At 43.0% G+C, this 26,010-nt stretch overlaps 8 protein-coding genes across 8 annotated transcripts; 6 read left to right on the forward strand and 2 right to left on the reverse strand.

Annotated features, from left to right (window-relative positions):
- The first annotated feature begins 4,330 nt into the window (after positions 1–4,330).
- On the forward strand, positions 4,331–5,151 carry BDB00DRAFT_633986 (uncharacterized protein). The gene is made up of 2 exons (XM_053118102.1): positions 4,331–4,888; positions 4,971–5,151. The coding sequence occupies exons 1-2, from the start codon at positions 4,440–4,442 to the stop codon at positions 5,074–5,076; spliced, it is 555 nt and encodes a 184-aa protein (XP_052975503.1). The 5' UTR covers positions 4,331–4,439; the 3' UTR covers positions 5,077–5,151.
- A 169-nt stretch (positions 5,152–5,320) lies between these two features.
- On the forward strand, positions 5,321–8,804 carry BDB00DRAFT_633955 (fungal-specific transcription factor domain-containing protein). The gene is made up of 4 exons (XM_053118101.1): positions 5,321–6,031; positions 6,108–6,474; positions 6,565–7,951; positions 8,032–8,804. Exons 1-4 carry the CDS (start codon positions 5,361–5,363, stop codon positions 8,712–8,714), a joined length of 3,108 nt encoding a protein of 1,035 aa, XP_052975504.1. The 5' UTR covers positions 5,321–5,360; the 3' UTR covers positions 8,715–8,804.
- BDB00DRAFT_844483 (uncharacterized protein) lies at positions 8,800–12,234 on the reverse strand. Its single transcript, XM_053125010.1, has 10 exons — positions 12,069–12,234; positions 11,742–11,956; positions 11,582–11,614; positions 11,003–11,512; positions 10,834–10,938; positions 10,599–10,745; positions 10,277–10,507; positions 9,845–10,180; positions 8,952–9,758; positions 8,800–8,861 (listed from the first exon to the last, which is right to left on the reverse strand). The coding sequence occupies exons 2-10, from the start codon at positions 11,919–11,921 to the stop codon at positions 8,853–8,855; spliced, it is 2,358 nt and encodes a 785-aa protein (XP_052975505.1). The 5' UTR covers positions 11,922–11,956; positions 12,069–12,234; the 3' UTR covers positions 8,800–8,852.
- Positions 12,235–12,262: 28 nt separating this feature from the next.
- Positions 12,263–13,782, forward strand: BDB00DRAFT_844487 (uncharacterized protein). The gene is given in 6 exon segments (XM_053125011.1): positions 12,263–12,304; positions 12,393–12,607; positions 12,703–12,935; positions 13,031–13,217; positions 13,323–13,727; positions 13,740–13,782. The coding sequence occupies 4 exon segments, from the start codon at positions 12,529–12,531 to the stop codon at positions 13,367–13,369; spliced, it is 546 nt and encodes a 181-aa protein (XP_052975506.1). The 5' UTR covers positions 12,263–12,304; positions 12,393–12,528; the 3' UTR covers positions 13,370–13,727; positions 13,740–13,782.
- A 790-nt stretch (positions 13,783–14,572) lies between these two features.
- On the forward strand, positions 14,573–14,884 carry BDB00DRAFT_844489 (uncharacterized protein; the record flags this gene model as incomplete). The annotated part of the gene is made up of 2 exons (XM_053125012.1): positions 14,573–14,603; positions 14,673–14,884. Coding segments are annotated over exons 1-2 (218 nt in total), but the record flags the coding sequence as incomplete, so codon positions are not given.
- Positions 14,885–18,877: 3,993 nt separating this feature from the next.
- On the reverse strand, positions 18,878–19,411 carry BDB00DRAFT_771062 (uncharacterized protein; the record flags this gene model as incomplete). The annotated part of the gene is made up of 3 exons (XM_053119936.1): positions 18,878–18,967; positions 19,044–19,182; positions 19,281–19,411. 3 exons carry the CDS (start codon positions 19,409–19,411, stop codon positions 18,878–18,880), a joined length of 360 nt encoding a protein of 119 aa, XP_052975508.1.
- A 236-nt stretch (positions 19,412–19,647) lies between these two features.
- BDB00DRAFT_844493 (GRASP55/65 PDZ-like domain-containing protein) lies at positions 19,648–21,093 on the forward strand. The gene is made up of 5 exons (XM_053125013.1): positions 19,648–19,787; positions 19,872–19,952; positions 20,029–20,128; positions 20,213–20,514; positions 20,585–21,093. The coding sequence occupies exons 1-5, from the start codon at positions 19,734–19,736 to the stop codon at positions 20,957–20,959; spliced, it is 912 nt and encodes a 303-aa protein (XP_052975509.1). The 5' UTR covers positions 19,648–19,733; the 3' UTR covers positions 20,960–21,093.
- A 146-nt stretch (positions 21,094–21,239) lies between these two features.
- Positions 21,240–25,205, forward strand: BDB00DRAFT_876610 (uncharacterized protein; the record flags this gene model as incomplete). The annotated part of the gene is made up of 7 exons (XM_053127499.1): positions 21,240–21,674; positions 21,761–21,808; positions 22,014–23,130; positions 23,194–23,694; positions 23,809–24,150; positions 24,253–25,085; positions 25,161–25,205. 7 exons carry the CDS (start codon positions 21,240–21,242, stop codon positions 25,203–25,205), a joined length of 3,321 nt encoding a protein of 1,106 aa, XP_052975510.1.
- Between the last annotated feature and the right edge of the window lie 805 nt (positions 25,206–26,010).

Raw genomic sequence — 26,010 nt, forward strand, 5'->3', positions numbered from 1 at the left:
GATGACATGATAGTTAGGACTTCAATAAAATTATAGCATTCGCTACAGTATTGTTGCTGACAGTGGAAATAATGTAAGTTATAATATCATTATTACAGTACAGAGCCAATGTCTGATAGCGCCGTACATAATAAAACTAATTTCTCTAATATCTGATTGCCAATGTGTATAACAGCACTAATGAAGGATAGTTTCTGCTGTTGTATAGCATCATTTTGACATGCAGCTAATCAAGCTATCGCGTGGGTACCAGCTTTAATCCTTAGGGTCACGTATGGTATCGTAAAAAGCAGCAACGACATGGCGAACATCGTACTTGCTAGCATGGTTACAAATCATAATCAGATCAATCCTATCACTAAATCTTCTGAGGCTGCTTTTCTATACGATTACCGTATACGCTGTCTTGAAACGACCATTTTTCATCTCCGTCATCGTGCAGCATATGTACGCCTTTAGCTATTAGGAAATAAATACAACAGGGAACATACAATTTACATCCTTTACGTAACGTGAATAAGTAAATTGTAAATTTTAAACGGTATTGTACAGTAGGGATGAACCAAGTTTGTACTGAAAGAAATATAATCGCAACGAAAAAGTATATGAAAGAAATGTAAAAGGAATATGAGATACTGTAGAAGTTATCGCTGTTGCTATCATCATCACCTGTAGGAAAAATAACATCCAAAAAATCTACTGTCATCTTATATGTAATGCTCTTGCTTAGTAAGCATCAAAATTTTGCCGAGTAAGATACACAGCCACTTCGGGTACAAGGAATGGTTGAGCGAAATGGAGTAGTAGCATTGGACGTGTGTGCTGTACAGAAAATGGGCATATCACTGCAAGCTCAGTAACCAAGAAATTCAAGATAACATACCCGACGTTTAGAATTCTGTTTAGGCAAAAGGGAAATAATAAGAGTCAAAGGGGCTAATAATTTACGTCTAGCAGAGCAGAATATTCAAGCAAAAGGGATGGCGAGTGAACAAGGTAATTAATAAAGCAACAAATTGCGCGCAAAAGGATGAAAGACGTTGGTGCTTATCGTTTATAGCGCTCTTCCTCTAATCGCTCAAATGAATTTACAACGCTGCTCAATAAATGATTCGATTAACTTTATTAGCAGCAACGTATACTCAACATGGGGTGGTCTACTCTAGCAGCGTCAACATACACTCGGAATAAGCTGGTTTGTAATGGTAAGGTGAGCCAGCGGAATATCTGTGCTGGGAGAATTCGTCAAGCGCATATTTTCCTTCATATTGCTTTCTTCCGGTTACTCTTGAAGCAGCTATAGGTATTGATGTTACAAGAACGACAATACGATTAAATACGGCAGACTCCCCAGAGGAAGGTCAACTCAATGTGTATTGAATGAGTATTGGTCTCAAATGGATAGGGGAAACTGGAAAGAAAGGTTTCTTTTCAATCAGTGGATTGCAAACGACCGATCCATTCACTGCACACGGCTCAGCTTGGAGAACGGTTTTTCGGGGTAAAGTATTCAAGTGTGTTGTATTTATGCCCGCACACACATAATACATTATGCGCCTCAAATACAGTGAAGTCAAAAGATAATAAAGAGACTGAATATCATACTCTGTGGATTACAAGCACGAATATGCTATATACACATGCTGCTCGCCTTATTGGTTGAAGGAATGGATACTGGTTGTTGGGAGGATCGTATTTTTTAAATCTATACATACCAATGCTGGATCAGGGACAACTCAAGCCGGTGAAAAATAGTTAATGGTACATACCCGCTAGTACTCTTATGTTTTATATGACTTTTTCTTTCTACGTAGCACGTACTACTGTACCAGCATCACAAACATGTTGCCAGCAACTGAAAAATTATCCCATCACCACATGATTTTGCACAAAACAGCCATATTGTATTATTTTTATGTACGAGCACAAATTACCAAAATCTCACCTACACACATCAATTACTGCAATCAAAATTTTATTGCAAGAAGGGATGATTTGCATAAACCGGGTGAGGATATAAACTTATCGCACCGCGAGCTTCTGCCACCCAATGTATACAGTAGTACAGCTATAGGTACTCCACATGCCACTGAAAATTCATTTACTAGACACAAAGCACTGTTCGTATTCTGTATAGTGTGCTATTCTACACAGCTATTATTGAGATATTCCACCGCGGATAAGGCGCAAAGCATGATTTTCATAACATATGCTGCCAAAGTTGAAGCCTTTCTTTTTAATATTATGATGTGCAACTGATGAAAAGCAATTTGCAAGTTGCAAATGTGCGGACGTTATAAGTCTTAGTACATGTGGTGATAAGATTATTATAACACGGCACATATCTGCATTTGCATATTTACATAATGCTCTAGAAAATACAGGTATACGCTGCAGAAACACAGAGTGCAGTCTTACACATAATATAAATACGTGGCCTCTTAAGGTGCTGCACGGTGGTCGCAACCATGTACATACAACGATCTTCGTTTACACATATACTATGTATTGTTGTAATGACCTGTAAAGTGGCTGTACTTGAATGTAGATAGTCATATATACGTCTGATGTAGCACAATGCTTGAGACATGTTTCAATACAGTTATCGAAAGCCCATACATTTAAATAGAAACAACTCTTTTCCCTCTTCCTCACGGTCTTGACACAGTATAGCAAGAAAAGGAATACAACGGCTTGATCTGTATGTAGGATGGATTTGAGGCTCACGGTTCTTTAAAAAAACGGCTATATTAACGGTTATCCACGGCATAAATAGTTATGCTGTCATCCCTATCATTTTGTAACGAATCTTTGTTGTCTCACACGTGTCACTGTATCCTTGTCGCTGTATACGGTATTCCCTATCATTCCCTCTCATATTGTACACTGCTTAATAGCAGAATCAACCTCTTACAGTATTTGTATTCTTAATTTTTGTCAGATTGTGACGACCTGTTTTTGAAGATCATATAGCAGCAGAATTAAGAGAAGGCATTACATAGTTTTATTTTTAAAAAAAAAGCATTGGCTTTTAGTAGTAGTTATTGTAAAGTATGCGCTTAGTATTTTAGTTGGAATGGAAGATGACGTGTTGATATGTATGTCAAGGTGCGGATGTTTATGTATCAATAACTGGTGGCTCATATTATATCCACTTTTAAGCATTATTAGGCACTATACTGTAGCCATTCTCCCATGCATGGATGTACATTTTCTATGATATTCAAGATTTGGTACATCAGCTCTTGTTGACGTTGGCCAAGGTAAACACTGATTTCTTCCTTTTTTGTCTACCGAACAGCCCTTTCGTCTATTTCCCTTGTTCGATTTCATTGGTGTTTCTTCTTAACCTTACTGCTGTCGTTCTTCTTTCACTTTATCGCATTTAGTCCATTTTTGATGCGGTACCTTCACGACTGCACGACCTTCACCAAGGCATCAATACCAAGAATAGACAATTTAAGCCAGGAAGATCTGCTTCAAAGAAAGGACGTGCAAGAAGGCGGAAGGAAGATGTCTATACTACCCATATGTTGTATATTACAGGCTGCTTTCTAGAGTCTGATATCTGTCCTAAAACTGATTCTATTGCTGACTTTGGTGTGCCGGAACATCACATACTATTATTATCTGTAAGACGGCAATGAAATCGTTTCCAGTTTTTCGCAGTATTTCTGGCTGATGCAGTTGGTGATAGGCTTTGGTAACATCCTAGCTCCAGTTGTTCAATAACATTACCCATCAGCGGCACGAAACCCGTAACCTTACTCTCTAATATATTTTTCAAGTTTCCTATTCTTTTAGGCTAGTGCCACAATATCCTGATTTCTGGAAACCAGTTGCGCGGTGAGTGTACGTTTGTGTGATGCAGTAACTAAGCTGGGTTGAAGATGAATCCATTTCCCCTGCCTATTTTTGAGCAAAATGCCTAGCATTGGTCAATATGTCTTGTGGTTCAATTCTGACTGTTTCACAAGTGGCCCTGTCGTGTACGCGCATCTCTACCACTAATACTACGCTATTAGCTGTAGTTGACGACGCTGAACAACTGGAATAGGTCATTGCTAAGATAAAAGAAGAAAGAAAGAGTGGATGTATGTAATTAGCCAGTTATTAATCTTTGGAAGACACCAAGCGGTGTGGTCCTGCATATACCATGTTTCTTCTAGATAAATTCCCAGCGCGGACTTGGGCTGGCTGCGGGTAAAAGTTTGTTGCATCGTAAAAAAGAAGACTGAACGCTTTGACCTTGACTTTAGTTGCTTATTACTGTGAAGGGGGGTTCAAGTCGAGTCTAAAAGTTTAAAACTTGCGTTTCTTTTTACCTTTTTTATACTGCTGCAAGCTACATTTCTATACATACACGCAAATACTCTTTTCTTTTTTCCTTTTACCTTTCGATTTCGAACTTGCTGCTTATTTTTGAACGAACAACAACAATGTCTATGCCGATCCGTTGGTCAGGTTCTAATGACCCATCGAATCAACAGCAATCACAACAGCAGCAACAACAACAGCAACGGTCTGATCAACCCACATCTCAAGCTACGCTATACTCACAACAACAAGCATCGGCAGCAAATTATGGCATGGAGCAACATGGCAAGCCGTCATTACGACCATTACAGCCTCAACCGTACATACATCCCGAATCATATTCTTCGGGTTCGTCATCAGCAACTGCTCCCAGTTATCCGTATCCAGCGTATTACCGTGGGCAATCCGCACCACAACAACAACACCCTTCTCCTCCTCAACAGCAGCACCCATATCACCACCAGCACCAACCACTACCACCACAACAACAACAACAGCCACCTCATGGCACAGGATCCGATTGGCGTGAAGATCGAGCCGATGCAAAACGAATACGCATAAGTCGTGCTTGGTACATTTTACGCTTTCTTCAAGTTATATAGAAAGACGCGTAAAATTCTTAATATTAACCGATATCATTTATGTATTGTTAGTGATGGATGTCGACGAAAAAAGATCAAATGCGATACAACGGGACAAGGCAGTACGTGCAAAAATTGTCAGATAGCTAAAGTCGAATGCACTTTTAATGATAGGTAAAATCTTTCTTTTTCCTGTTTTGGATCATTTTGTCTTCTTTACGTGATTTTATATATATCGATTGGAGCGGGTGGATAATGTTTGTTGACAAATCGGGGCTCGGGCTAACTATTTTGACGGATTTTTTTTATTGTAACTTATAGCGCCAAGAAACGAGGACCACCAAAAGGGTAACTTGACCTATATATCTTTTTTGCTTGGATGACAATGTATTACTGGAGACTGACCAGTGGGAACACGATGATTTTAGTTATATTGAAGTATTGGAAAATCGGCTAAAACGTATGGAACGAATCCTTGGCGGTCTGGCTGATGAAGACGAGGAAGAGTCACCGGCCGACGACATCAAGCGGGAGAATGAAATGACACATCAGGCAGAAAAAGGAAATAGCCCATCGTTTACACCCGGGACAGGCGCCGAACAACAACAAAACAATAGCAAAGATGGCAACAATGGCAAATTAGTACCGGGTTCGGCTACAGCTACTACAACTGCTACAGCCACTACTTCAACAACCGCAACTCCAACAACAACAACAACAGCAACAGCAGTATCAACGACTACAACGGAGAAACCTGCTGATGCTACTACAGGTAGTAAAAGCAACAGCAAAGGCAATTGCAATTGGAAACATGATACGTCAGGCTTGTCATCGCTCGACAGTACCGGCATCACCCGATACGTCGGTGACATGAGTCCGTTACCATTTCTAGCACAAAAAATAAATTTCGAAGATGCTCGGGTGGCTTCGACCATTGGATTCAAAGTACGCAAGTTTGGCCACAGTCTTTTGTTGTACAAAGAAGATGATCAGGAGAGGGCTCAGGGTGCAAGCGAGCGGATGCTCCGGGCTGCTGGCAAATTAAAGCCCGGTCAGAGCATTAATGGCATGAACGACTGGATCTATGCCGTGGCAGGAATTGATAGGGTGACTAGCGATCGTCTGATGCGAATGTAAGTACTGATATTTGGTGTATGTATGCCCAAGGGTTGGCTGACATACTCACCCACGCGATATCAACGTTTCTAGCTATTTTGCGTATATCCATCCTGGCTTACCTGTAATCAACAAGATCCTGTTCCTGAAGCAATATCGCAGACAATTAGGTGATTATCCCGCACCAACATTGCTATGTGCCATTTATGGTGCAGCTGTCCGCTATGTCCACAATTGCAGATTATTTGGAGACAAGGTGCTGGACGACGAACCGGACAATTGGGATCTGCAGGAAGGGTGGTCGGAAAATCTATTTGAGCATTTACTGGTGTATGTAAAAGGACGCTATGCACCCTGTGTAGCAACGATACAAGCTTTGGTCATCGGTCAATTTCATCGTGCGAGTTTGGATGAGAAAGTGGCGAGTGGATGGTTGCTTAATTCTGCGGCAACACGAATGGTAATGTATTGCCGCATAAAAAGTGTGTGAGAGAGAGAGAGAGACATGTGATTATTATTAACGGTGTCCATTTCCCTTGTTGGAATACAGGCACAAGATTTAGGGCTACATCGGTCGAGTGAAGGATGGGATATTCCTGATAGTGAAAAAGAAACGCGACGACGATTATGGTGGGCCGTGTACATTATGGACAAATGGTCAGCTGCAGGAACTGGTCGACCACAAACCATCTTTGACGAAGACTGTGACGAGATCTATCCAAGTGAAAGCTCCAGTTGGGAAGAAGTAATGGACACGCCGCCGAAACAGGACGAAGAAGAGGAAGGGGATTCGGACAATGGTCCGCGATTTCCATCATTGGATCCATCCGTTGCTCAAAGAGTCAAAATCGACCGGATTCCTATCTATCAGCCATTTGTACAACTTGCCAAGCTGTCCGAATTGTTGGGACGCATTCTCCAAGGCTTATATACCCCACGCGCCAAACGACACAGTGCACAGCATGGCAGTGATGTTATTGTTTCGTACCTCGATAATGCCTTATCTGAATGGCGCTCCAATCTACCGCCGTCACTGCAAATTTCTTCCACCAACGTGAGCCGACTCGACAGCCGAGGCCATTCTCCGCTCTTGTCCATGTCTGGTCTGATCTATCTTACTTACTGTACGTTACTGGTGCTGCTCCATCGGCCATTTATTGAACGAGAAAAAGAAGGACACGATACGCGCTTATCGATGTCGTCACTGACTATATGCACCAATGCCGCAACTCGATGTGTCGATATTGCCGAAAAGATGCACTATCGCGATTTTATGCTGGTGTCTTGGAGCTTTTCGATCTACCCTGTATTCACGGCATCGCTGATCCATATCTTCAATGCAGCAAGTACCGACAATATCGTAGCCGATGTAGCCAAATCAAATATCATCAAAGCGATGGGCGTGATCAAACGGCTCTCGAAACTGTCCCCAGCAGCAGGCAAGCTGTTTGATGTGCTGAAACAACTGATGGAAACTCGCAACATTTCCGTTGGTGAGCATGTATTATCGGATCTGACAGATGACGATCAACACCAGTCTTCAGCAAACAAAGGGAAACGGAAGCGAAGACAACGTCGTGCATCTTATACTTCACCATCAGTAGCGCCACCGATACCTTTATCATCTTCGACACAACAGCAGCCGAAATCACCAGTGGTTTCGTCAGCAATGTCGGTGTCGCCAACGTGTACATCTGCAAAACCTGGTGGTTTCAAGATCGGCATGTCGCCAAGAACGTCTGATGTGGGTCGAGGCAGCGGTGCTGGATCCCTATCACCTTTACCTGCCCCTATCGCTACAAGTGCTAACACTGCACTGTATAACAATAATCCTCCACCCGATCGGCCTAGCAGTGGTGGCTCGACACCGTCTTCCATCGTGAACGGGGACTGGATTAACGGTTTATGCTCTACTTGGGATCAAGATACCTTGCAATGTAAGTGTCCTATTTATGTTTTTTACGACTCAATGTCCGTGGATGACTGATTCGATTGATTTATCGAAACACAAATTTAGCTCTATCTGCAAACCAAAAAGATTCCAACGATATGCACTCACTGCGGCAGTTTGGATTATCGATGGAATCCATGTTCCCGGCTGTCGATCAACTCGCTTCTGTACCGGCAGCAGCGGCAACAGCAGCAGCCCCCAATCTTCAACCACAACATCAGCAGCAGCAGCAGCAGCAGCAGCAACACCAACAACAACACCATCAAAACAATCTGGCAGGAAGCATGATGTTACCTTTCCATTCAACAGACAGTTTCTTGTTTGGCATACCAGATTTTGGATTTACGACTGCTGCTCAGCAACAAGATTTAACCCCATCTCAACAACAACAACAACAACAACAACACGCTATGACACCATTTTCAACCTCATTGTATACTACCCCTACGTCTGCACAAGCATCTTCATCTTCGCCATCATCAGCAGCAGCTACCAACAACATGGCTGTGCCACAACTTCAGCAACAACAAAGACAGCAACATAACCAGTTTCGGAATCGACCTGATAATCCGTTCTGGTCGATGCCTAGTAGTCTGGAACTGGATGATTGGACTGCGTACCTATTACCACAACAGCAACAAGACGACTCTTTACAGCAACAACAATCCATAGCCCCCTCTGCATCATCCCATCATAATACCTCCACTAACTCCCAGCCTTGGAACCCGCCTTCTAATGGTTGGATGTAATGTAAAAAAATCTGTGTTCTTTATTGCAACTTTATGAATTTGGAAAGCAAAGTAAAAAAAAAAATAAAGAGGAAGAGAAAGTAAGGTTCCTTTTCTAAAAGTAATAGTAGTTGTTTGTTTGTGGTTGTCGTAAACTCTCTAAAATATCTACATGAATAGAAAGAATAAGAAGAGGTTGGATTAACAGTAATGTTCAGATATGATAGACACAAACCATATAACTTGACCTGTACTCACCCATTTTGCAGTTACTTCCTGCGCCCATCTGAATTTCTCAAGAAGCGTCTTGTTAAAGACCTTTTGCACGGGCACATCATATTTCTTACTCCATGCAACGCTAATGCGAGGATCAATGTAGTTCATCTTGGACGTGCTCAAGGCAATTTCCTTGTTTTCTTCCTTATCTGTCGCCTGAATCTTCATTGCAGCAATACGTTGATCCATCTTTTCGATACCAGTGATGCAACGTTCCGCCGTCATCTTGCCCTTTGGCTCTGCCACTCCCTTTTTACGTTCCTTGGCCAGCCGCGCTTCCAGTTCATTCACTGCCTTTAGGCTTTCCTTCAGATGCGACGCCGGCAGCTCCTTTTCGCCCTCGGCCTTTAACTTTTCATTCTGCTTCTCAAATTTGGTCTTGGCCTTTTCACGTTCTTTGGCCATCAGCTCGGTCTCATGCTTGGCGATCCACTCGTCGTCCATGTCCGATTCGGGCTCATTGTACTCGGACTTCTTTTTGTACGAAGGCTCTAGCGCAAACAGCATATGGCGCAGTTTCATGCGTTGGTATTTCAGGGCGCGCGTTCGGTCGCCTAGGCGCTCCATCATCTGTCCATGTGATTTCGAGGCGCTTCGCTGATGGTTACATAGCACGGCCACATCGCGGTTGGCTCGGTTGAACGATAACATCTTGTCCGGCAGAGTGTCCTCCTTGCGCGTCAGCTTGTCCAGCTGCTGTTGGAATGTGTGCGATGCATTGTAGGTACGGAATACTTTGGCAGATAAGCCAGGCATGCACGAATTCAAATGTTTGTTCAGTCCTGTGGTCTAGAAAGCAAATCAAGGTGTCAATAGCAGTAGTCCTGTCATCATCCTGCCGGTTTTCCTATATTAATAAGAAAAAGGGGACTTACTGATAACCGGTCGAAAATCATGCTGCCAGGACCGACTTGCTTTTTGAAAAGCTTGATGTTTTTGAACACTTGGGTTTCGACTTGGACCGAGTTTTGGTATCGAATGGAATCTTTACCCAAGAAATCGAAATGCAGGGTATTTGGTGCCTCTAGCTGAATATGCTCGTATCTCAGCGAACAGCAGCCCACAGTATCTGCTTCATCGTCGCCCTTTTCATTGCCAGCTCTAAGTGCAAGTCGGTCAATCAAGTACATGGCCGTGGCACGCTGTCGCTTGGCCATCTCCTTATCATGGAGCTCTTTTGTATAGTCTTTACGGATTTGTTTTACGTATTTCTAGACAGCCACGTAAGATAAGTATACACTGAGTTCCGTATGCATCTTTCCTTTTCCTCCTCCCTCCGCTCTTGCAGAACCTGCCGCATTGTTTACCTTGAGTTCTCGGGCCTTGTCGAACTTTTGCATGTCGCTCTGACCCTTCCAGGCCGATGATTGGGCCAAAAACACATACTTGATCGTTCCATTAACGTTTTCCTTCCATGTGGCAAGCCAAGTGGCGGTTTGATCGTGCACCACGTCGGCCCACTTGTGACCAGCTGGTGGCTTTGGTATCTTTGCATCTTCAGATAGATTGAGCGTAACTTGTTCTGGAGCCACGCGTTGCTGTATGGATGGTTGCTTATGTCAGTAGGCTAATTCCTTTTTTTTTGCAAGCTGGAATACATAGAAGGGGAAGAAGGAATAACAAGATTACCTTTAAAGTGCCGGTTTTTGGATGATCACCGCGACCACGGAACAATCCAGGCGGTTCGATTCTGAAATTTCCAACCTTCTCTTTCCGACCATCGACGTACGCGTAAAGAAACTGTTCCTCGATTTTGTTCTTTTCCTCTTTGATTTTCTAGTTGAGAAGGGCAAAATCATGAAGCACATGTGGGTGAAGAGCGAGCGAAGGGGATCAAGAGCCTACGATTATCATAATTACTTACCAGCTTTTCTTCTTTGGTCATCTGCTTCTTTTTCTCTCTGTCTTTTTCAAACTTTTCCCAAATCGGTCGGAAGTCGCATCTGTCAAAGGAAGTGATCTTGGGGTTCTATCGCCATCATCAGCATTCTATCTCTTGTCTCCCCGTTCATTGAATTGAAAAAGAAACTTACTCGCGGTTCCTTCTTGAGCACGTCTTGCCAATCACGGAAGAAGTTCTTCTGGAAAGTAGGGTTTTTAGCATGGTCCGACTCCAACAATGCCGCAAAGAAACTGGCGACCTCCTCTGCTTCTGGAGACAGCGTGATTGGCTTTCCGTCATACTTCATCTTGACACCATGCGGCTCATAGACAGGTGGGAACAAGACGCCGTTGTGCTGCAGTGTCGTCCATTTGATAGACCCGTCTGCCTCTTCGTCCTTGTCCCCACCTGCCGACGACGAGGCCTCCCACCATTTGTAGATGTCTTCATCTTCCTTTTTCTTCTCTTCCTTCTTCACCTTGGCTTTCTTCGCGGAGGAAGAAGAAGAAGAAGAAGCAGTGGTAGGCTCTGCTTTGACTTTGACTTTGCCACGTTTCGCAAGGGGTTTTGCATCCTCTTCGTCGTCTGAGATTGGTGCTCGTGAACGTTTGAGTGTCGCTGCAACAGGTGCAGGTGCAGGAGAGCCATTCTCTTTCTTGACCTGGGAAACAAGCACATTAGTATCCACTAACGACCAGTGTTTTTATAGTCTCATTTTCTTTGTTTTCACCTTTTTAAGAAAAAGCTTTTTGCGCTTTCTGGACTATTGGGCACATGCAAATAATGAAATCAATATCATATACGTATTATGCACGCAGTATGAGTGTATGTGTGTGCGGGGCGGGGGGAAGGGGTGATAAGTAACGGCTTTTTTTTCTAAAAAACCTTACCAGAGGTATGTTATCGTCGTCTTCGTCACTTTCAGCCTTGACGACGGCAGTAGCACTCCGCTTCGCGTTGTTGCTTGATCGCATTGACAATGGAACATCGTCGTCGTCGCTGTCGACCTCTTCCGTTTTTACCATAGTGGAAGTCCGTGCATTGGCTGGATCAGGCGTGTCTTCACTCATGGGAAGCGGTGCTGGCGAGCCATAATGCACTGGAGCTACATTAATTGAGTAGGAAGAGAAGGAGTGTGTGGAGAAGGGGGTGGAACATTTACTTGGTTATTTCTGTTTCTCATCGATGAAGGTCTCATTGAAAGTAATAAAATGTACTTTGTTTTCCACATACAGGCACTCGTTTTAATTTGCACGGCACGCTTTGCTAGAGGGAGATCATCCTCTGAGTCAGACATGGTGAATTAAGGAAAGGGCTAAAAAATGTTAACTCGTGTTTTGTTGGGAGGGAGGGAAAAGCTGGGTTGGTTGGAGAAAATAGAACGGCGAAGAGGGAGATGAGCCCTTTTCTTCTTTGCTCCGCTATTTATTTCTTCCGCTGCCACGTCGTTGAAGTAAGCCCAGCAGCATTGATAGATTGATTGATTGCTCACCCAAAAATCGTTTGCTCCCATCATTTCAACGTCTTTCCGTATTTTTAAGACAACATATTAGGCCACATTGAGCCAATATCACACTAGAGAGTGACAAGTGCTGCGCTTTTGTCCATCCCTAGTCACCGAATATAAGATAAAGAATTTGGCTCGCATGCAACACGGAAGCCTTCATACAAGAGAGAATGCTTATGTACATGTGTGCTGTGCATGTGTGCTCTCTGTGTGCTGTGAGTTGTACGTATAAGCTTCCAGGTGGTGGAGGTAAAATTGCAAGAGAACAATCACAAGGTTGACGTATCATAACGATTAAATATCATACTATATATTATGTTTGATCATCATATTATGGCAAATAGGTTTTCCAGCACATCAAGACGCTCCTGCATTCGTTCAGTTTGGCCAGTCATCCCATATGACGGTAATGTTTACCATCGATCCTACCACAAGTGAGAACGGCTGCTTGGAAGTAGTTCCGGGGTCACACAAGAATGAATATGAGCGAGGAATTTTACCGCAAGAAAAACATGATGGGTCAATCTCAACAGATTGGTGCAACAAGCAAGGGTGGAAGTCTGTCTACTGCAGACCTGTAAGTAACAAGTATCCTGTTGATATCATAAAAAAATCATCTCTGGCATAAGTATGACACATACACTCTTTTTTTTCCCGTATGTTATTTTGCAGGGGTCGGTCCTGATTTTTGGCGCTTATTTGGCTCATCGTTCTGGGGACAACAATACCAGCAACTCGAGAATCGCTGTGTATCTCACTTATAATGCTGCTCGAGAGGGTGATATGCGTGACCACTACTATGCAGAAAAGCGAAAGTTGTTCCCGCCATCTTATGAGCGTGAGGAGGGCAAGGATTACAGTAAGTGGCACACTTTTACGTCTCTATGTTAACTTAAATCTATTTTAGTTTAAAATTAGCACGTTTGCTTACACTTACTGTTGCTGTCTGTTGTTTACTTTTTAGGTGAAGGTGCTGTCATTTACAACCTCGCTACTCCCATTAAATCATGAAAAGCTGCGCATCATAGTTTCTTTTCAATTACAGTAGTATCAGCTCATTTTGCTTATGACATTTTAATGATATAAGTACTTCAACCTTTCTTCTCCTATATATACTACTACTACATAACTATACTTTGTTCCATGATGTTAAAATTATTTGCCGTGCATACAATCAATCCTCCGCAAAGGTCAACCTTGGTAAAGCAAACCGTCAATAAGAGTTCTTTTTCATTTGTCTATACCAACATGATCGTATGTCAATGCAGATAAAATATCCAGTGATTGGTAATAGCAGATGCAGTTAATTATATGTACAAGCTTTTTATGAGTTGTATCAGATATGTAGTATTGTATATAACAGATATTGATAAAAACATGATGCAGTAAACAATGTCTCTATTGTATATATATTTTCAGCTTATTGCTTTCACCACGTGAGTGTAAGTTTAAGAAATGCGTGTCTTTTACAAAGCTGCGGCTACCGAAGCGTATATTCCCACTTACTGCAAACAATCGTGTCTGTTTCCCGTAAAGCTTTCTTGATAATTTTCCCTGACAGCCGGTTGCTGTTTGGCCATAAGATACTCGTAGTGCACATCATTTTTTTTTTGCTCCGGAAGTAACTGAAAAGTTGCAAAATCAATGGATACTTACAATGAAAAGGTATATGCTAGGCATATATAGGTACTTCTTCGTGCAAATTGTCCCACAATCTCTCCCATCTCAGTTAAACTTGAAGAGTACCAATACAGATGTGAAAAGAGCCTATCTCTCCATGCTCTATGTTACAAAATATTTGTGATCCTTTGGAGCATGCGTTCGTGTTGGCGATCATATAGAATCAGTACATACCTGCAGCACCAAAAACAGACGATATTAATTACCGAGTATTTCAACATGTAGAACTTCATCTACTCCAACAGCAACAGCAACAATAGCTGCATGTTTAACCACGAGTGGAATGAAACTTGAGGGTGGGTTGAAAATGAATAGTCAAACTTATGAACAACGGTTGGCATTTGTGGAAGAAGTAACTCGTGTGTAGCCGTGTGTTTTGTCGAAGAATACAAAGTTTGATAAATAAAGTTAAAGAAGAACAACGCGAGATAAAATATATTTATATCAATTGTCGAAGAGTACAAAGTTTGATAAATCATTACATGAAAGTCAAAGAAGAGCGCGAGATTAGATATATGATATCAATTGTCGAAGAGTACAAAGTTTGATAAATCATTACATGAAAGTCAAAGAAGAGCGCGAGATTAGATATATGACATCAATCGTTGAAAAGTACAAAGTTTGATAAATGAAGTCAAAGAAGAAGAGCGCGAGATTACATATACGATATCAATTGTCGAAGAGTACAAAGTTTAACAGATTTTTACATGAAAGTCAAAGAAGAACGCGAGATAAAAAAAAAGTGCCCTCAACAAGCAGTTTGCATGGCCTGAAGGCTACACAAAAAGATGAAGAGTGCAAGAAAAAGAAGAGTCTGTGTGTGAAGGGAAGGGGGAAAAACGCGAGGTAAAAAGAGTGCCCTCAACAAGCAGTTTGCATGGCCTGAAGGCTAAACAAAAAGATGGAGAGTGCAAGAAAAAGAAGAGTCTGTGTGTGAAGAGAAGGAGGAAAAACTCAGTAAAAAAAGTGCCCTCAACAAGCAGTTTGCATGGCCTGAAGGCTAAACAAAAAGATGGAGAGTGCAAGAAAAAGAAGAGTCTGTGTGTGAAGAGAAGGAGGAAAAACTCAGTAAAAAAAGTGCCCTTAACAAGCAGTTTGCATGACCTGAAGGCCACACAAAAAGCATGAAGAGTGCAAGAAAAAGGGTCTATGTGTCCCAAATCATTTGGCTTTTTAAGTCAATCAACCACGAACCCAAGCCATCCTTGGTACCAACGAGCGGGGAGCCATGGCTACACATAGTTTCGAGAGTCAAGTGCAAGCAATCGGTTGAATACTGCTTGTGCGTGGGGAGAAACTTAGAGGGAAGAGGGAAGGGAGAGGGAAGAGGGAAGGGAGAGGGAAGAGGGAAGAGGGAAGGGAGAGGGAAGGAGAAGGAAAAAGAGTTGACTCTCAAAATACCCAAATAAACGGCGTTTGCTGAAAAGTCGGATGCTGTTGTCAATTGCTGAAGCTCGGATGCGTGGAGTCGATTGCCGAGTGTCGATCAGGGTTAGACCAGGACCAACGGAGGCAAAACCAGGACCAACGGGAACAAGACCAAGACCAACGGAGGCAAGACCAGGACCAACGGAAGAGCCAGAGCCAAAGGAAGAGCCAAGGGAAAGACCAGGAGCAACCAAGGGAGTGAAAGAAAAAGAAAAAAGGAAAAAGAAAGTGGCTTGAAAAAAATGGGCGTATTTACATCTTTTGAACTCAAACCCCTGTCTTAAAAAAACACGTCACTGGCCTTTGATTCGTCGCTTAAAATAATGTGAGAAAGCAAAAGGGTGAGGGAAGAAAAAACATGTGCAGGAAAAGACATAGTCAAGCGGTCAAGCGGTCAAGAAGAGGGCGTGTGTGATCTGCGTGTAATGGTTTGCTCTACGAAGTATGTTTCACCGTATCATGCAGGGCGTGTCCCGACGGTGTCGCCGCTTGTTTTCAAATAAGAAGGTACGTGCACACACAGGGTTTCAGCAACACCGCCCCTGAGTAAAAGTGTCAGAAATGGTTGAATTGTGAAGTGGCATTGTAACAAGAAGCTCACATAAGAAAAAGGCATACTGTATATATATGTGTGTGTGTGCGTTGCGTTGCACTAGATGAAATGAACTTACTCTTGATCGCTTTCCATTCAACTTCAAGCCGTGGACCAGCTCCTCCAACTTTTCCAAACTAAGCTTATCGAGCCTCGACTTGTCGCCTTCAGCTAGAGTATCAACGCACAGTTCCCTAAAATTTCATATGTGACATTCGTAATGCTCTATTAGCAGTACGTCTCATACTTCCCGTAACGTAAAGAAATTGAAATAACTTGTTCCCGACGTTGAAGCTTCAAAATCGTGTCTCCGGCCGTTTGGCTTATAAGATAACGGTGCACTTCAACGGGTTTGTTTGCCCTTGTTGATGGGCACGGTCTTTCGCTTGGTCTTCGACAGCCGGATTTCCACCAAATGTTCATTGGTTATGAGGATATATACAACAGGAGAAGAGAGAGAGAGAGAGAGAGAGAAAGAGCACAAAGATCATTTTATGGTTAATGAAGCAATCTCTCAAATACACATCCAATGTATAGCAACCACTTACAATCACGTGGTTGGCCGATGTGAGCTAAAGCATGATTTTTAGAGAAAAGGTTGTTAGTATAGTACAATCTATAATGTGCTGATAACAGTATTCTAATACGTTACGTTTAGGCCGAGTGCACTGGCTTTCATAAAAATTAGGAAAACTTTGAATTCGGGTAGGTATCAAACTAGCTAATACCTTGATATATTAGTGCCACGGGCATTTGCCCGTCGAGGCGCACAAAGTCAAAGCCATGATGCATCAAAGGCTCCTCGATAAGGTCCAAGAACGATATAAGCTGTGAGAAAATGATTATTTGGTCTTTGTTTTGCGACGATCGACGGATTTTTTCAACCATCTTGTTAATTTCGGCACGCATAGGAAGAAATTCAACACGCGTTGTTTCTTCTAATGTTTGCTCGCCGAAAAACTCCTCCTAGAGAACAGTTGCATGGACCTTGAGGAATAACTCAAGAGATACTACATACTTTGTCAAACATAAAAACTTCGCCACATTCAGGACGCTTATGTTCTTCAGTCGCGTTCTACTTGCTACCAAAAAGATTCAAATACATAGTCTGTTTACACAAAGTGGTATAAGCGTGAATCTATGAGTATAATATATATTCTTTGTTTGCCGAGATATCTGCTTTTTTCCCGCGATATGCTTAAAACTTACCATGGAGACATTCAAGTACAACGCCGGGTTATTCAGCTTTACCCATACATAGTATGCACTATCAATATACTATGCGCCAAACGTTAGTATGTAATACGTTTAATGCAACAAGTGTACGCCTGTAGCACACAATACGGTGAAAACCACATTGATCTTGTCGCAACATTTTTACAGCATCGCGCGGGACGGAGCGAGCTAGAGCCAAATCCTCATACTCTTCCCACTTAATCAAGCCTTCGTCATAGTCCTTGGTGGTCAATCGCGGGTGTAAGCGAGCACGTCTAAGCTTCGTTTAAAAGTGCAGGTATCTATGATGTATACGGCCTTCGTTAGTGATTGAAGCAGCTTCCACCATGACATTTAAATACTCCAGTTACTTGTATACTTATGCATGATTATGGCATCTTTAACTTTTTGTCTTCGCTAATGATACCATCCTCTTTGGCCACTGTTCATCTATTCGGAGAGTCATAGAATCTCGATCGCCGGTTGAAAATTCAAATTGTGACATGTGAACAGTCTTGGGTGGTCATGGGATAGATAGAACCGACTTATTGCGACGAAGCGCAATGAACTCTAACAGAGTCTGTATCTTTGGTAGTGCTAAAAACCAACACTCTACTATAAGCGAAATGTTTTTCCACCTCAATAGGAGGGGCTACTAGGGCACTCATTATATGCACCGTGTGGCCACCTTTTGACATAGAGAAGAATGTGGCAAGTTGTTAGCAGTAGCGTCATCAACTGCTGCAGATGGATTATTTAGGCCTGCTATGGTGCTGATACAACTCAATTGCTATATATTCAAGTTGCGTGTGCAGATATCTAAAGCATTTGCTAATCGCACTTGGTTGCATATCGGTTGAGATAGGTACATTGACATTGTGTTAAACGGTAGGATGCTCGTTCGTGGCAGAAGATCTTTGAAAGGCAGCCGAACTGTGAAATCACTAAGCAGAAGGAAGAGGTAGACGAGTGCTTTTGGTTTTTGTCACATAGTTTTGCTAGCAGATGCATTTCTTATATTCATGTGGTGGTTTGTTGATAAGAGAAAAAGTCCAATAGGGATGGAAACAAGAAGTAGACACTCTTATCGACAATGAAGAAGGTTCATTATTGGCTTGAATAGCATGTCATCAACGCCCGGAAACAGTGGTCCTTGTCATTGGTTTTTTTCTTGGTGGAGAGCAACAAGGATGAACAGCGAGCTACGATATGACGTTGCTCATAATGCAAAAGTATGTGTGTAGATCCATCCATATCCAAAACCCCGCAATGGAGAAACAAAAATATACACCTCTGTTTCTGAAAGCACTGAGATATACCCACTGTCTGCAGTCCCTCACGATACCTCGCAAACAACCATGATTCTGTGATAAACCCCAGGTTTTCCACGACTTCCACAACTTCTTTCAGCCTCCATTTAATATGTAAAATTGAACTGTATTTCTTTTTTCTTTGTGTGGCGGGGGTGGTGGATGGTTACTAGTATATATAAGCGGGAATTGACATTTTGGATGTTACACAAGAGGAAACGAATATACCTCGAAATCGGGGGTGAGAACAAGCGATAAAAATTATACACACAGAAATCTCAATGGATTTGTTGTTTAGCTGCCTCGGTAGGTGGTGTAAGAGTAAGGGCTGATCAACAAGGGAATGTGGTAGTGCTGCTCAGGATTTTCGAGCTCAAAGACAATCTGTATACAGCAAAAGCAACATGTGTGTTAGCCTCTTTATCATATCCCTGTTGCCTTATTCATATGGGACGCTTACCTGAACGTAAGGATAGAAGCACTTTTCGCCCAAGCGCTCAAAGAAAGCCTTGGTCTCAAAAGTGACACGGTAGATGCCCTTCTCAGCCTTGTAATCACCAGGCAAGAGGTCAGGGCAGCGACCATCGTCGTTGGTTTGACTGTGCATACATAAATTCAGAGTAGCCCGTGTAAGTTGTAAGGATGATCGTAATGTGTATGATATAAGGATAATGATATGGTGATGAGAGTAACGTACGCTGTAGACAAGGTAGTGAAGACACCAGCTTCATTGACCTTTTCGATCTTTACGTCAACATGCTGACCAGGCTTGCCAACTGAAGCGACAAGGACGTGGCAGGTGATAGGGCTCTTTTTAGCGGTCGACATGGGCTGTGTATCATTTGCATTCATTAACATCTGTCTGCGTGTCGTAATATATGCCAAGGACGTGTGTAGATTTTACCTGCAAGTGATCTTTGACGGCAGTGAGACGAGAAGAGGCACTCATGTATATTGGGGAAATAGAAAAGAATCCGAGAAACAAAGTGCGGAATGGGTCCCGCTTTTATATATTTGCATTTCTTAAATGTGACCGCACAGCTCATTTTTAGGCTCCAGCTATCCTTTTCGTCCCCGTCTGATTAGTCCAAGCGCGTCTACTAAGAAAGCAGGTTTCCTGAACCCGGCACAAAACGTATTAGCACACGACATGGGTGGAGCCCAAAGCTCAGAACAAGGACGATTTGGCTTTCACGTACTCAAAGTAATTAGCATTTAAGCTTACATTTTGAAAGAAGGGGTTGGTGGAAAAAGCCCGCGTATAATGAACTCTGCAGGTTTCGTGTAGGTCAAGGAGAATTCCCCAGCATACCATGCAGGAATCGACCAGTTCTTTGACTACATTGTTGGAATTAATGGCGTCAGAGTAGTAAGTTGTGCTTTATTTCGAGCTCTTATTGAGAAAAGATAGAAGAAAGCAGCCGGCTTAAGATAGGCATATCTAGGATAACGGAGATAGCCAGACGCTACTACAAATCCTGCAAGAATCTGAGGAAAAGTCGATTCCACTGGAGATATATTCAAGCAAAGACCAATCGATACGAGGTATGAACTCTTATAGATGGCACAGTAAAAACTGTATAGAAAACCATATCAACAAGCTGTTTTGCTGATGTTTTAAACCATTAGAGGTGATGCTTACGCCTAGTCGGGAGTGGTGCAAAGATATTCCTGGTGAAAACAGCTTAATAGGATGCTCAATACGGTACTGCTCATACGAAAGAGCAGGCGAACATGTCTGGCACATACTTGATGTAGCACCCAACTCGCCCGCAGAAATGGCAGGCGTGATCCCACACACAGATTACATTATCGGATCGCCTCAAGCGGTACTGGACAGCGAAGATAGCTTTTACGATCTGGTTGAAGAGCATGTCGGCAAACCATTGAGACTCTATTTGTACAATTCTGAATGGGACAGTTGTCGCGAGGTACGTCTTTCCTTAGAGCTTGACTTTCTCTGGAGCGGATATAACTGAAAGCATGGGACTTTACTTGTAGGCAATCATTATTTCCAACCACGATTGGGGAGGCAATGGATCGCTTGGATGCGATGTGGGATATGGATTGTTGCATCGGATACCTAGGAAGTCTGTCAGTACAAGACCTTCAGAAGATAATTATGAGCACGCCCATCAGCAGCAGCAACAGCAGCAACAGCAGCAGCAGCAAGCATCAGTTTATAGCAACGTTATTTTTAGTTCTGCAGATATTGATGAGCCATCACAGCAACCATCGCCACCACGATTACCGGCATCATCCGCCCGAATGGATACAAAGAAAGAAGAGCAAGATACACAGGCTCCTGAGGATAACAACGCTGTAGTAGACGAAGCTCGTAAAGTTGCATTACCAGATTCTCCAGAAATAAACTAGAGCGGCTGTTGTGTACTGTACATAAACTAAAGAAAAAAGCACGAGGCGATCCGCCATTTTATTTTTTCGTTCTCCTTTTGTGTCACCAACAATCAAATTACAAATGTGGACGTGCACCACCACACTACAACCACCAAGACATTCGAAATATATTTCTTGTTGCAGGGCCGCTTTTCCTCTGCTGCTTCTCCATCTTCCATTCCTTCATTTGTTTCACTCGCCAACCCACCAATCCCCATTTTCTCAACCCGCCCATCACACTCATTGAAACACAATCACTATGCCGAGCAGCACACGCGACAACCGGCGTTTGACCGGTTACTCGGCTGACGCACAGCAGCAGCAGCAGCAGCATTCACAACAATATCACCAACAGCAACAGCAACAGCAGCACCGGAACCATATTCACCCCCAGTCACTCTACGATGATGGCATGGACGATTACGAAGTATATCGTGATGGAGACGACTACGACGACGTTGAGGACGATTCTGAAGAGGAAGAGTCTGTAGGGTCCGTACTGAGTATTCCAGACCCCAATATCGACTTTGATCTTGTCTATGCTTTACACACGTTTGCTGCCACGGTCGAAGGCCAGGCATCGGTTGTCAAGGGCGACGCGTTAACGCTGTTGGATGATAGCAACTCGTACTGGTGGTTGATTAAAGTCTTGAAAACGTCAGAAATCGGGTATATCCCAGCAGAAAACATAGAGGTACTTGAGGGTTTTTTTTTGGTTTCTGTGGGCGCGTATTGAAATTCAGGTACAGTAAAATGCTCATGGCTCTTTCTTTGTTTTAGACACCCTATGAACGTTTGGCTCGGTTGAACTCGCATCGAAACATCGAGGTAATGCAGTTAATTATACGTGAGCGCCGCATGCATGTGTTCTAGAATATTATTTAATATAAAGAGGTTGGAAGGGAGATGATGAACAAGGGGTGCCTTAAATTGAATGAACAAGAAGTACTAAAAATATGTCAATCACAAACAATGCATGTGTTTTGATTGTTGCTCTCTATCTCTCTCTATCTCTCTCTCTCTATCTCTATAGCTCACACAACGAGATATCCAAGATGCCTTCCCTGCACCTCCGTCCACCAAAGCACCCAGCAACAAACGGGTCAAGATGGCCAAAGGCGTCAAATTCCAGGCTCAAGTAATTTTCGGCGCAAGCGATGATGAAGACTTTGAAGAAGAGTACGAGGAGTGGCAAGAAACTATCCGATCGGATAGCGATACCGACGATGATACCACGGATACAGATGACGATGACGACGATGATTACTATGACGACGTAAAGCTCTATACCTCAAATGAATACGGCCAGTCACCTGTGGACAATTATTCTCGATCGCAGCAACAACAAGCATCACCACAGCAACAACAAACACAGCCAGCTTCGGGTCTCCGCAACTTTGATCTCGAGCCTTCTGAAACGATCAAGTATTCCCTTACACCTGCTATTGCCCGCGGCAGCACAGATCTGAACAGCTATGCACAATATCGAGATGATGGCAGTGGTAGCAGTAGCAACAACAACAACAACAACAACAACAAACCGCTGAGCAAAGCGAGCAAGTTGGAAAGTTTATTGGCAGCCGATGATAATACCAGCAACAATGTTGGTACGAGCAACAATAACAATGTGCAAGAGCAACGGCGCGGATCGAAAGATAAGAAAGAAAAAGGCGGATTACGCAAACTGTTTTCGCGCGGCAAGGGTGACAAGGATAAGAAACAACGCAAGGGCAGTTCGGACAAGCAATCCATCAACGATAGTATCGAAACCGCATCCTTTAGCTCACAGTCAACGGCTCACTCGGACCGAGAACGTATGAACAGTATCGACTCATCTATGCAACAGCAACAACATTACCAGCACCATAATTCGCACAATCACCAGCAACAGCAACCACAACAACAACTCCATCCGCAACAGCAGCAACAACAAACTTTACTGGAACCTCCTACTCAACCCACTATGCTCAAGATTTATGCTGCCAACGTGCGCTTCGGTGCTGAATACAAGATTGCTCAAGCGTATCCATCGACCACCGCTGCTGAGCTGATCCAGCAGGCCTTGAATCACTTTGATATTGAAAATCATCAGCCACACAATGCCGATGCTCATCTGGATTTCTTCCTTACAGTCAAGGGCGTGGACGGTGGTAAGTTATCGAGTAGGATACTATTGTTTGCATTATTTTGACTCTTTTTTTTTCCTTCTTCAGATGAATTCACACTTGTACCTATGGATAAACCTTTGTCCATCTATCATTCGTTGACTGGACACTTGAACGTACCCATGCCATCTTTGAAAAAGGCGCGTCGTATCTCTGCTCTGATGGGCGGTACCAACGAGAGCACACACATTGGTGGACCCAAGGAGAAGCAAGACGAGTTTGACGAAGTACGATTCTATCTGCACACCAAGGCCAAGAGACTCGAGGACAGCCACATGTCGATCAAGGTTTCTTTATTCGCGTCTGAAATCGGAGGTCAGACCAGTATGTTGAAGTTTGATCAGGCTCGGGTGGATAAACTCGTTACGATACCGACTCATGCAACGGTGGGTGATGTCACTGCCCTTTTGCTCGACAAGTTCCATATCCTGAATGGTATTGTGGATGGCCCTGACGTGGATGGCAAGATCAAATCATTGCGACTTCAAGGTGCTGCTACGGAAGGAGATGTTGTCAAGTATCGGTTGTCACTTAGCAAACAGAATCACGGTAAGAATGTTCTTTCTTCTGTTGGGTAGATACGATAACTGTGAGGTTGTGTGTATATCCTGCTTGATAGTGAATGATTGGAGGGAGTAACAATGAATCATCTATGATATATAGAGTTTGTACTAGCGCCAAATGCTCCCATCAGAAGCGCTTTTGGTGAAAATTTACCGCCTATTCATAACCGCCGCAATAGCAGCAATCCGGATCGGTCATCCATTGCTTCGTTATCCTCTGTCATCACGCCTTCTCCTCAGCCCGACGAAACTTTCTTTATCCTCAGACGGTCAGATCGACCTCCGGAACGACCGCGCACGACTTCCTCCAATCGACCCACTACTCCAAGCCAACAGCAGCAGCAGCAGCAGCAGCAACAACAACAACAGCAAGAGCAGCAACAGCAAATGCTACATCCACATCTCCAACAGCAACAACAGCAACAGGCTCCTTCACGTCCAGGTATTTAAAGTTTCTATATACAGTATTCATTCTCTCTATCAGAGCTCTTTATTATTGCTAGCCGCTAACAACGGCTTTTTCTCTTTCTTTTTTTCTTCAAAGTGCGACCTCCAAGACCTGTCCGCCAGGATACCCCTATGCCACGCGGTGGAGCAACACCATCGCCAGCTCCTTCTGCTGAAATCCCCACGATGCATCCGCTTTCTATCTCACAAGAGCCGCAACAGCAGCAGCAGCAGCAGCAACAATCACAACAATTGTATGATGAGCCCGAGTCAGCCGTAGATGTCCTAATGAAGCTCGACCAAGCGCTTGATAATCTTGCCCATACCCGTAATAGTAACGAGCCTCTCACAGAGGCAATCGTTGCCAGCCAGACTGAAGAAGAAGCTGCGGCGGCGGCGACCATGTCTCGATCGACCAGTCGACAAGAAGGATCAACTGCACCAGTATCACAACAACATTCAGTAACACCAACACCTCGATCCACGAGTCGACAAGAAGCACCCCCGTCTCGATCTGTGAGCAGACAAGAAGCTTCGCCTCAACCTCCTTCTATTGTTGAAATAATGACCACCCCATCAACAGCAACAGTGCTACCTGATAACTCGACAGAACCGATAACATCGCATCATAATCAACAACAACTTCACGAACTAATCCCACCAGTACAGGAAAGACATGATGATGAGGACGAAGATGAAGTCGTACCCACGCGTACTAGAAAGAATGGATCGGTTGTTGAATCGTTGTTGTTTAGCCAAGAGTTTGGCATGAACGAGTTAATGGTATTGATCCGTGGTGCTACACGTTATGCAGAGGAAAATGAACATGCAGAAATTAGCGGGAGCGGTCGTTCCCGGAACCCGCCAATACGCAGCGAGATAGGAGAAGTATTTAAAGATACTTACTCAAAACTAGATCAGCTTGAAAAGGTAATAAGACTTTCTGTTATGAACTATGATTTAGTATGCGTATTGTTGTGATCACTCATAGACTTTATTTCCCAGGAACTTGATCGCCTCATGTCAGAAGCAGTCAAAACCTATTCTTAGGTTGCTTTTCTTGCTCTTACTCCAAAGAAGTAATCATATACACACATACACGATTAATATACATATTTAAATATATACACAAACATACTTCGTTCAGTTGTCTCTTACTATCACTTGTAATTCCAATTGCTAACTGTACGGTTTTAGAAACAAACTTTAAACAACGACAAGCCCCGAATACACATGCTGCAACTCTGGCTCTTTGCTCTTATCATAGCAATGTGTGCCGCTCTTATTGATTCGTTTAATTAAGCTGCAAACTTTGTAACACCTGCAAATATTTCACTGAAGTTTCAAGTACGTATTAGACGGCATGCACTGCCAAAAAAAATTATTACGCCAATTCATATAAAGCAAGAATAGCGTGCACATGCGTATTGAACAACTTTATACGAGTTCGTGCTCTCTCACGGTCATATTGTTCCCTGTGTGCATGAGAGCCTACTACGATATTATGCGTATATGTTTTTGTCAGCTGGTTTATATAAGTATCCATAATCAGCATAATTTTTTTTCTTGATTTTGCACAGACAGGCGACCACGAAACAAGCGCATTTCAAATAAAGTGGTGAGATAAAATGCTTAAGACGAGAAAGAGATCGAAAAGGTTATTCAGCTACCGAAAATGCTTTCTATGCTACTAGATGTTGCTGCTATACGGAGCACATGATGAGTACCGTGAGGGTAGCTCTTTTTATCCTGTACTTGAAAAAAGAATATCGTGTGGTCGTTCTCTTTCTTGATAGGAAAAAAGGATTGTTGTTTTTTTTACAAGGAGTATAAGGCATAGCGTTACAAGCGATTG

Source organism: Zychaea mexicana (assembly GCF_025766255.1).
Source record: "Zychaea mexicana strain RSA 1403 chromosome Unknown BDB00scaffold_92, whole genome shotgun sequence".
NCBI lineage: Eukaryota > Fungi > Mucoromycota > Mucoromycetes > Mucorales > Lichtheimiaceae > Zychaea > Zychaea mexicana.

Bases quoted from the DNA above. Each gene is read 5' to 3' on its own strand.
- BDB00DRAFT_633986 (XM_053118102.1), top strand. From the start codon at position 4,440: ATGTCTATGCCGATCCGTTGGTCAGGTTCTAATGACCCATCGAATCAA. The intron at 4,889-4,970 runs GTACATTTTACG...ATGTATTGTTAG, and splicing joins ATACGCATAAGTCGTGCTTG to TGATGGATGTCGACGAAAAA.
- BDB00DRAFT_844483 (XM_053125010.1), bottom strand. From the start codon at position 11,921: ATGAGTGAAGACACGCCTGATCCAGCCAATGCACGGACTTCCACTATG. The intron at 10,746-10,833 runs GTAAGTAATTAT...CTTCTCAACTAG, and splicing joins TGACCAAAGAAGAAAAGCTG to AAAATCAAAGAGGAAAAGAA. The intron at 9,759-9,844 runs GTAAGTCCCCTT...TTTGCTTTCTAG, and splicing joins TGATTTTCGACCGGTTATCA to ACCACAGGACTGAACAAACA.
- BDB00DRAFT_844493 (XM_053125013.1), top strand. From the start codon at position 19,734: ATGGGTGGAGCCCAAAGCTCAGAACAAGGACGATTTGGCTTTCACGTA. The intron at 19,953-20,028 runs GTAAGTTGTGCT...AGGCATATCTAG, and splicing joins GAATTAATGGCGTCAGAGTA to GATAACGGAGATAGCCAGAC. The intron at 20,129-20,212 runs GTATGAACTCTT...TTAAACCATTAG, and splicing joins CAAAGACCAATCGATACGAG to AGGTGATGCTTACGCCTAGT.
- BDB00DRAFT_844487 (XM_053125011.1), top strand. From the start codon at position 12,529: ATGCTTATGTACATGTGTGCTGTGCATGTGTGCTCTCTGTGTGCTGTG. The intron at 12,936-13,030 runs GTAAGTAACAAG...GTTATTTTGCAG, and splicing joins AGTCTGTCTACTGCAGACCT to GGGTCGGTCCTGATTTTTGG. The intron at 13,218-13,322 runs GTAAGTGGCACA...TTTACTTTTTAG, and splicing joins TGAGGAGGGCAAGGATTACA to GTGAAGGTGCTGTCATTTAC.
- BDB00DRAFT_633955 (XM_053118101.1), top strand. From the start codon at position 5,361: ATGGAACGAATCCTTGGCGGTCTGGCTGATGAAGACGAGGAAGAGTCA. The intron at 6,032-6,107 runs GTAAGTACTGAT...CAACGTTTCTAG, and splicing joins AGCGATCGTCTGATGCGAAT to CTATTTTGCGTATATCCATC. The intron at 7,952-8,031 runs GTAAGTGTCCTA...ACACAAATTTAG, and splicing joins GGATCAAGATACCTTGCAAT to CTCTATCTGCAAACCAAAAA.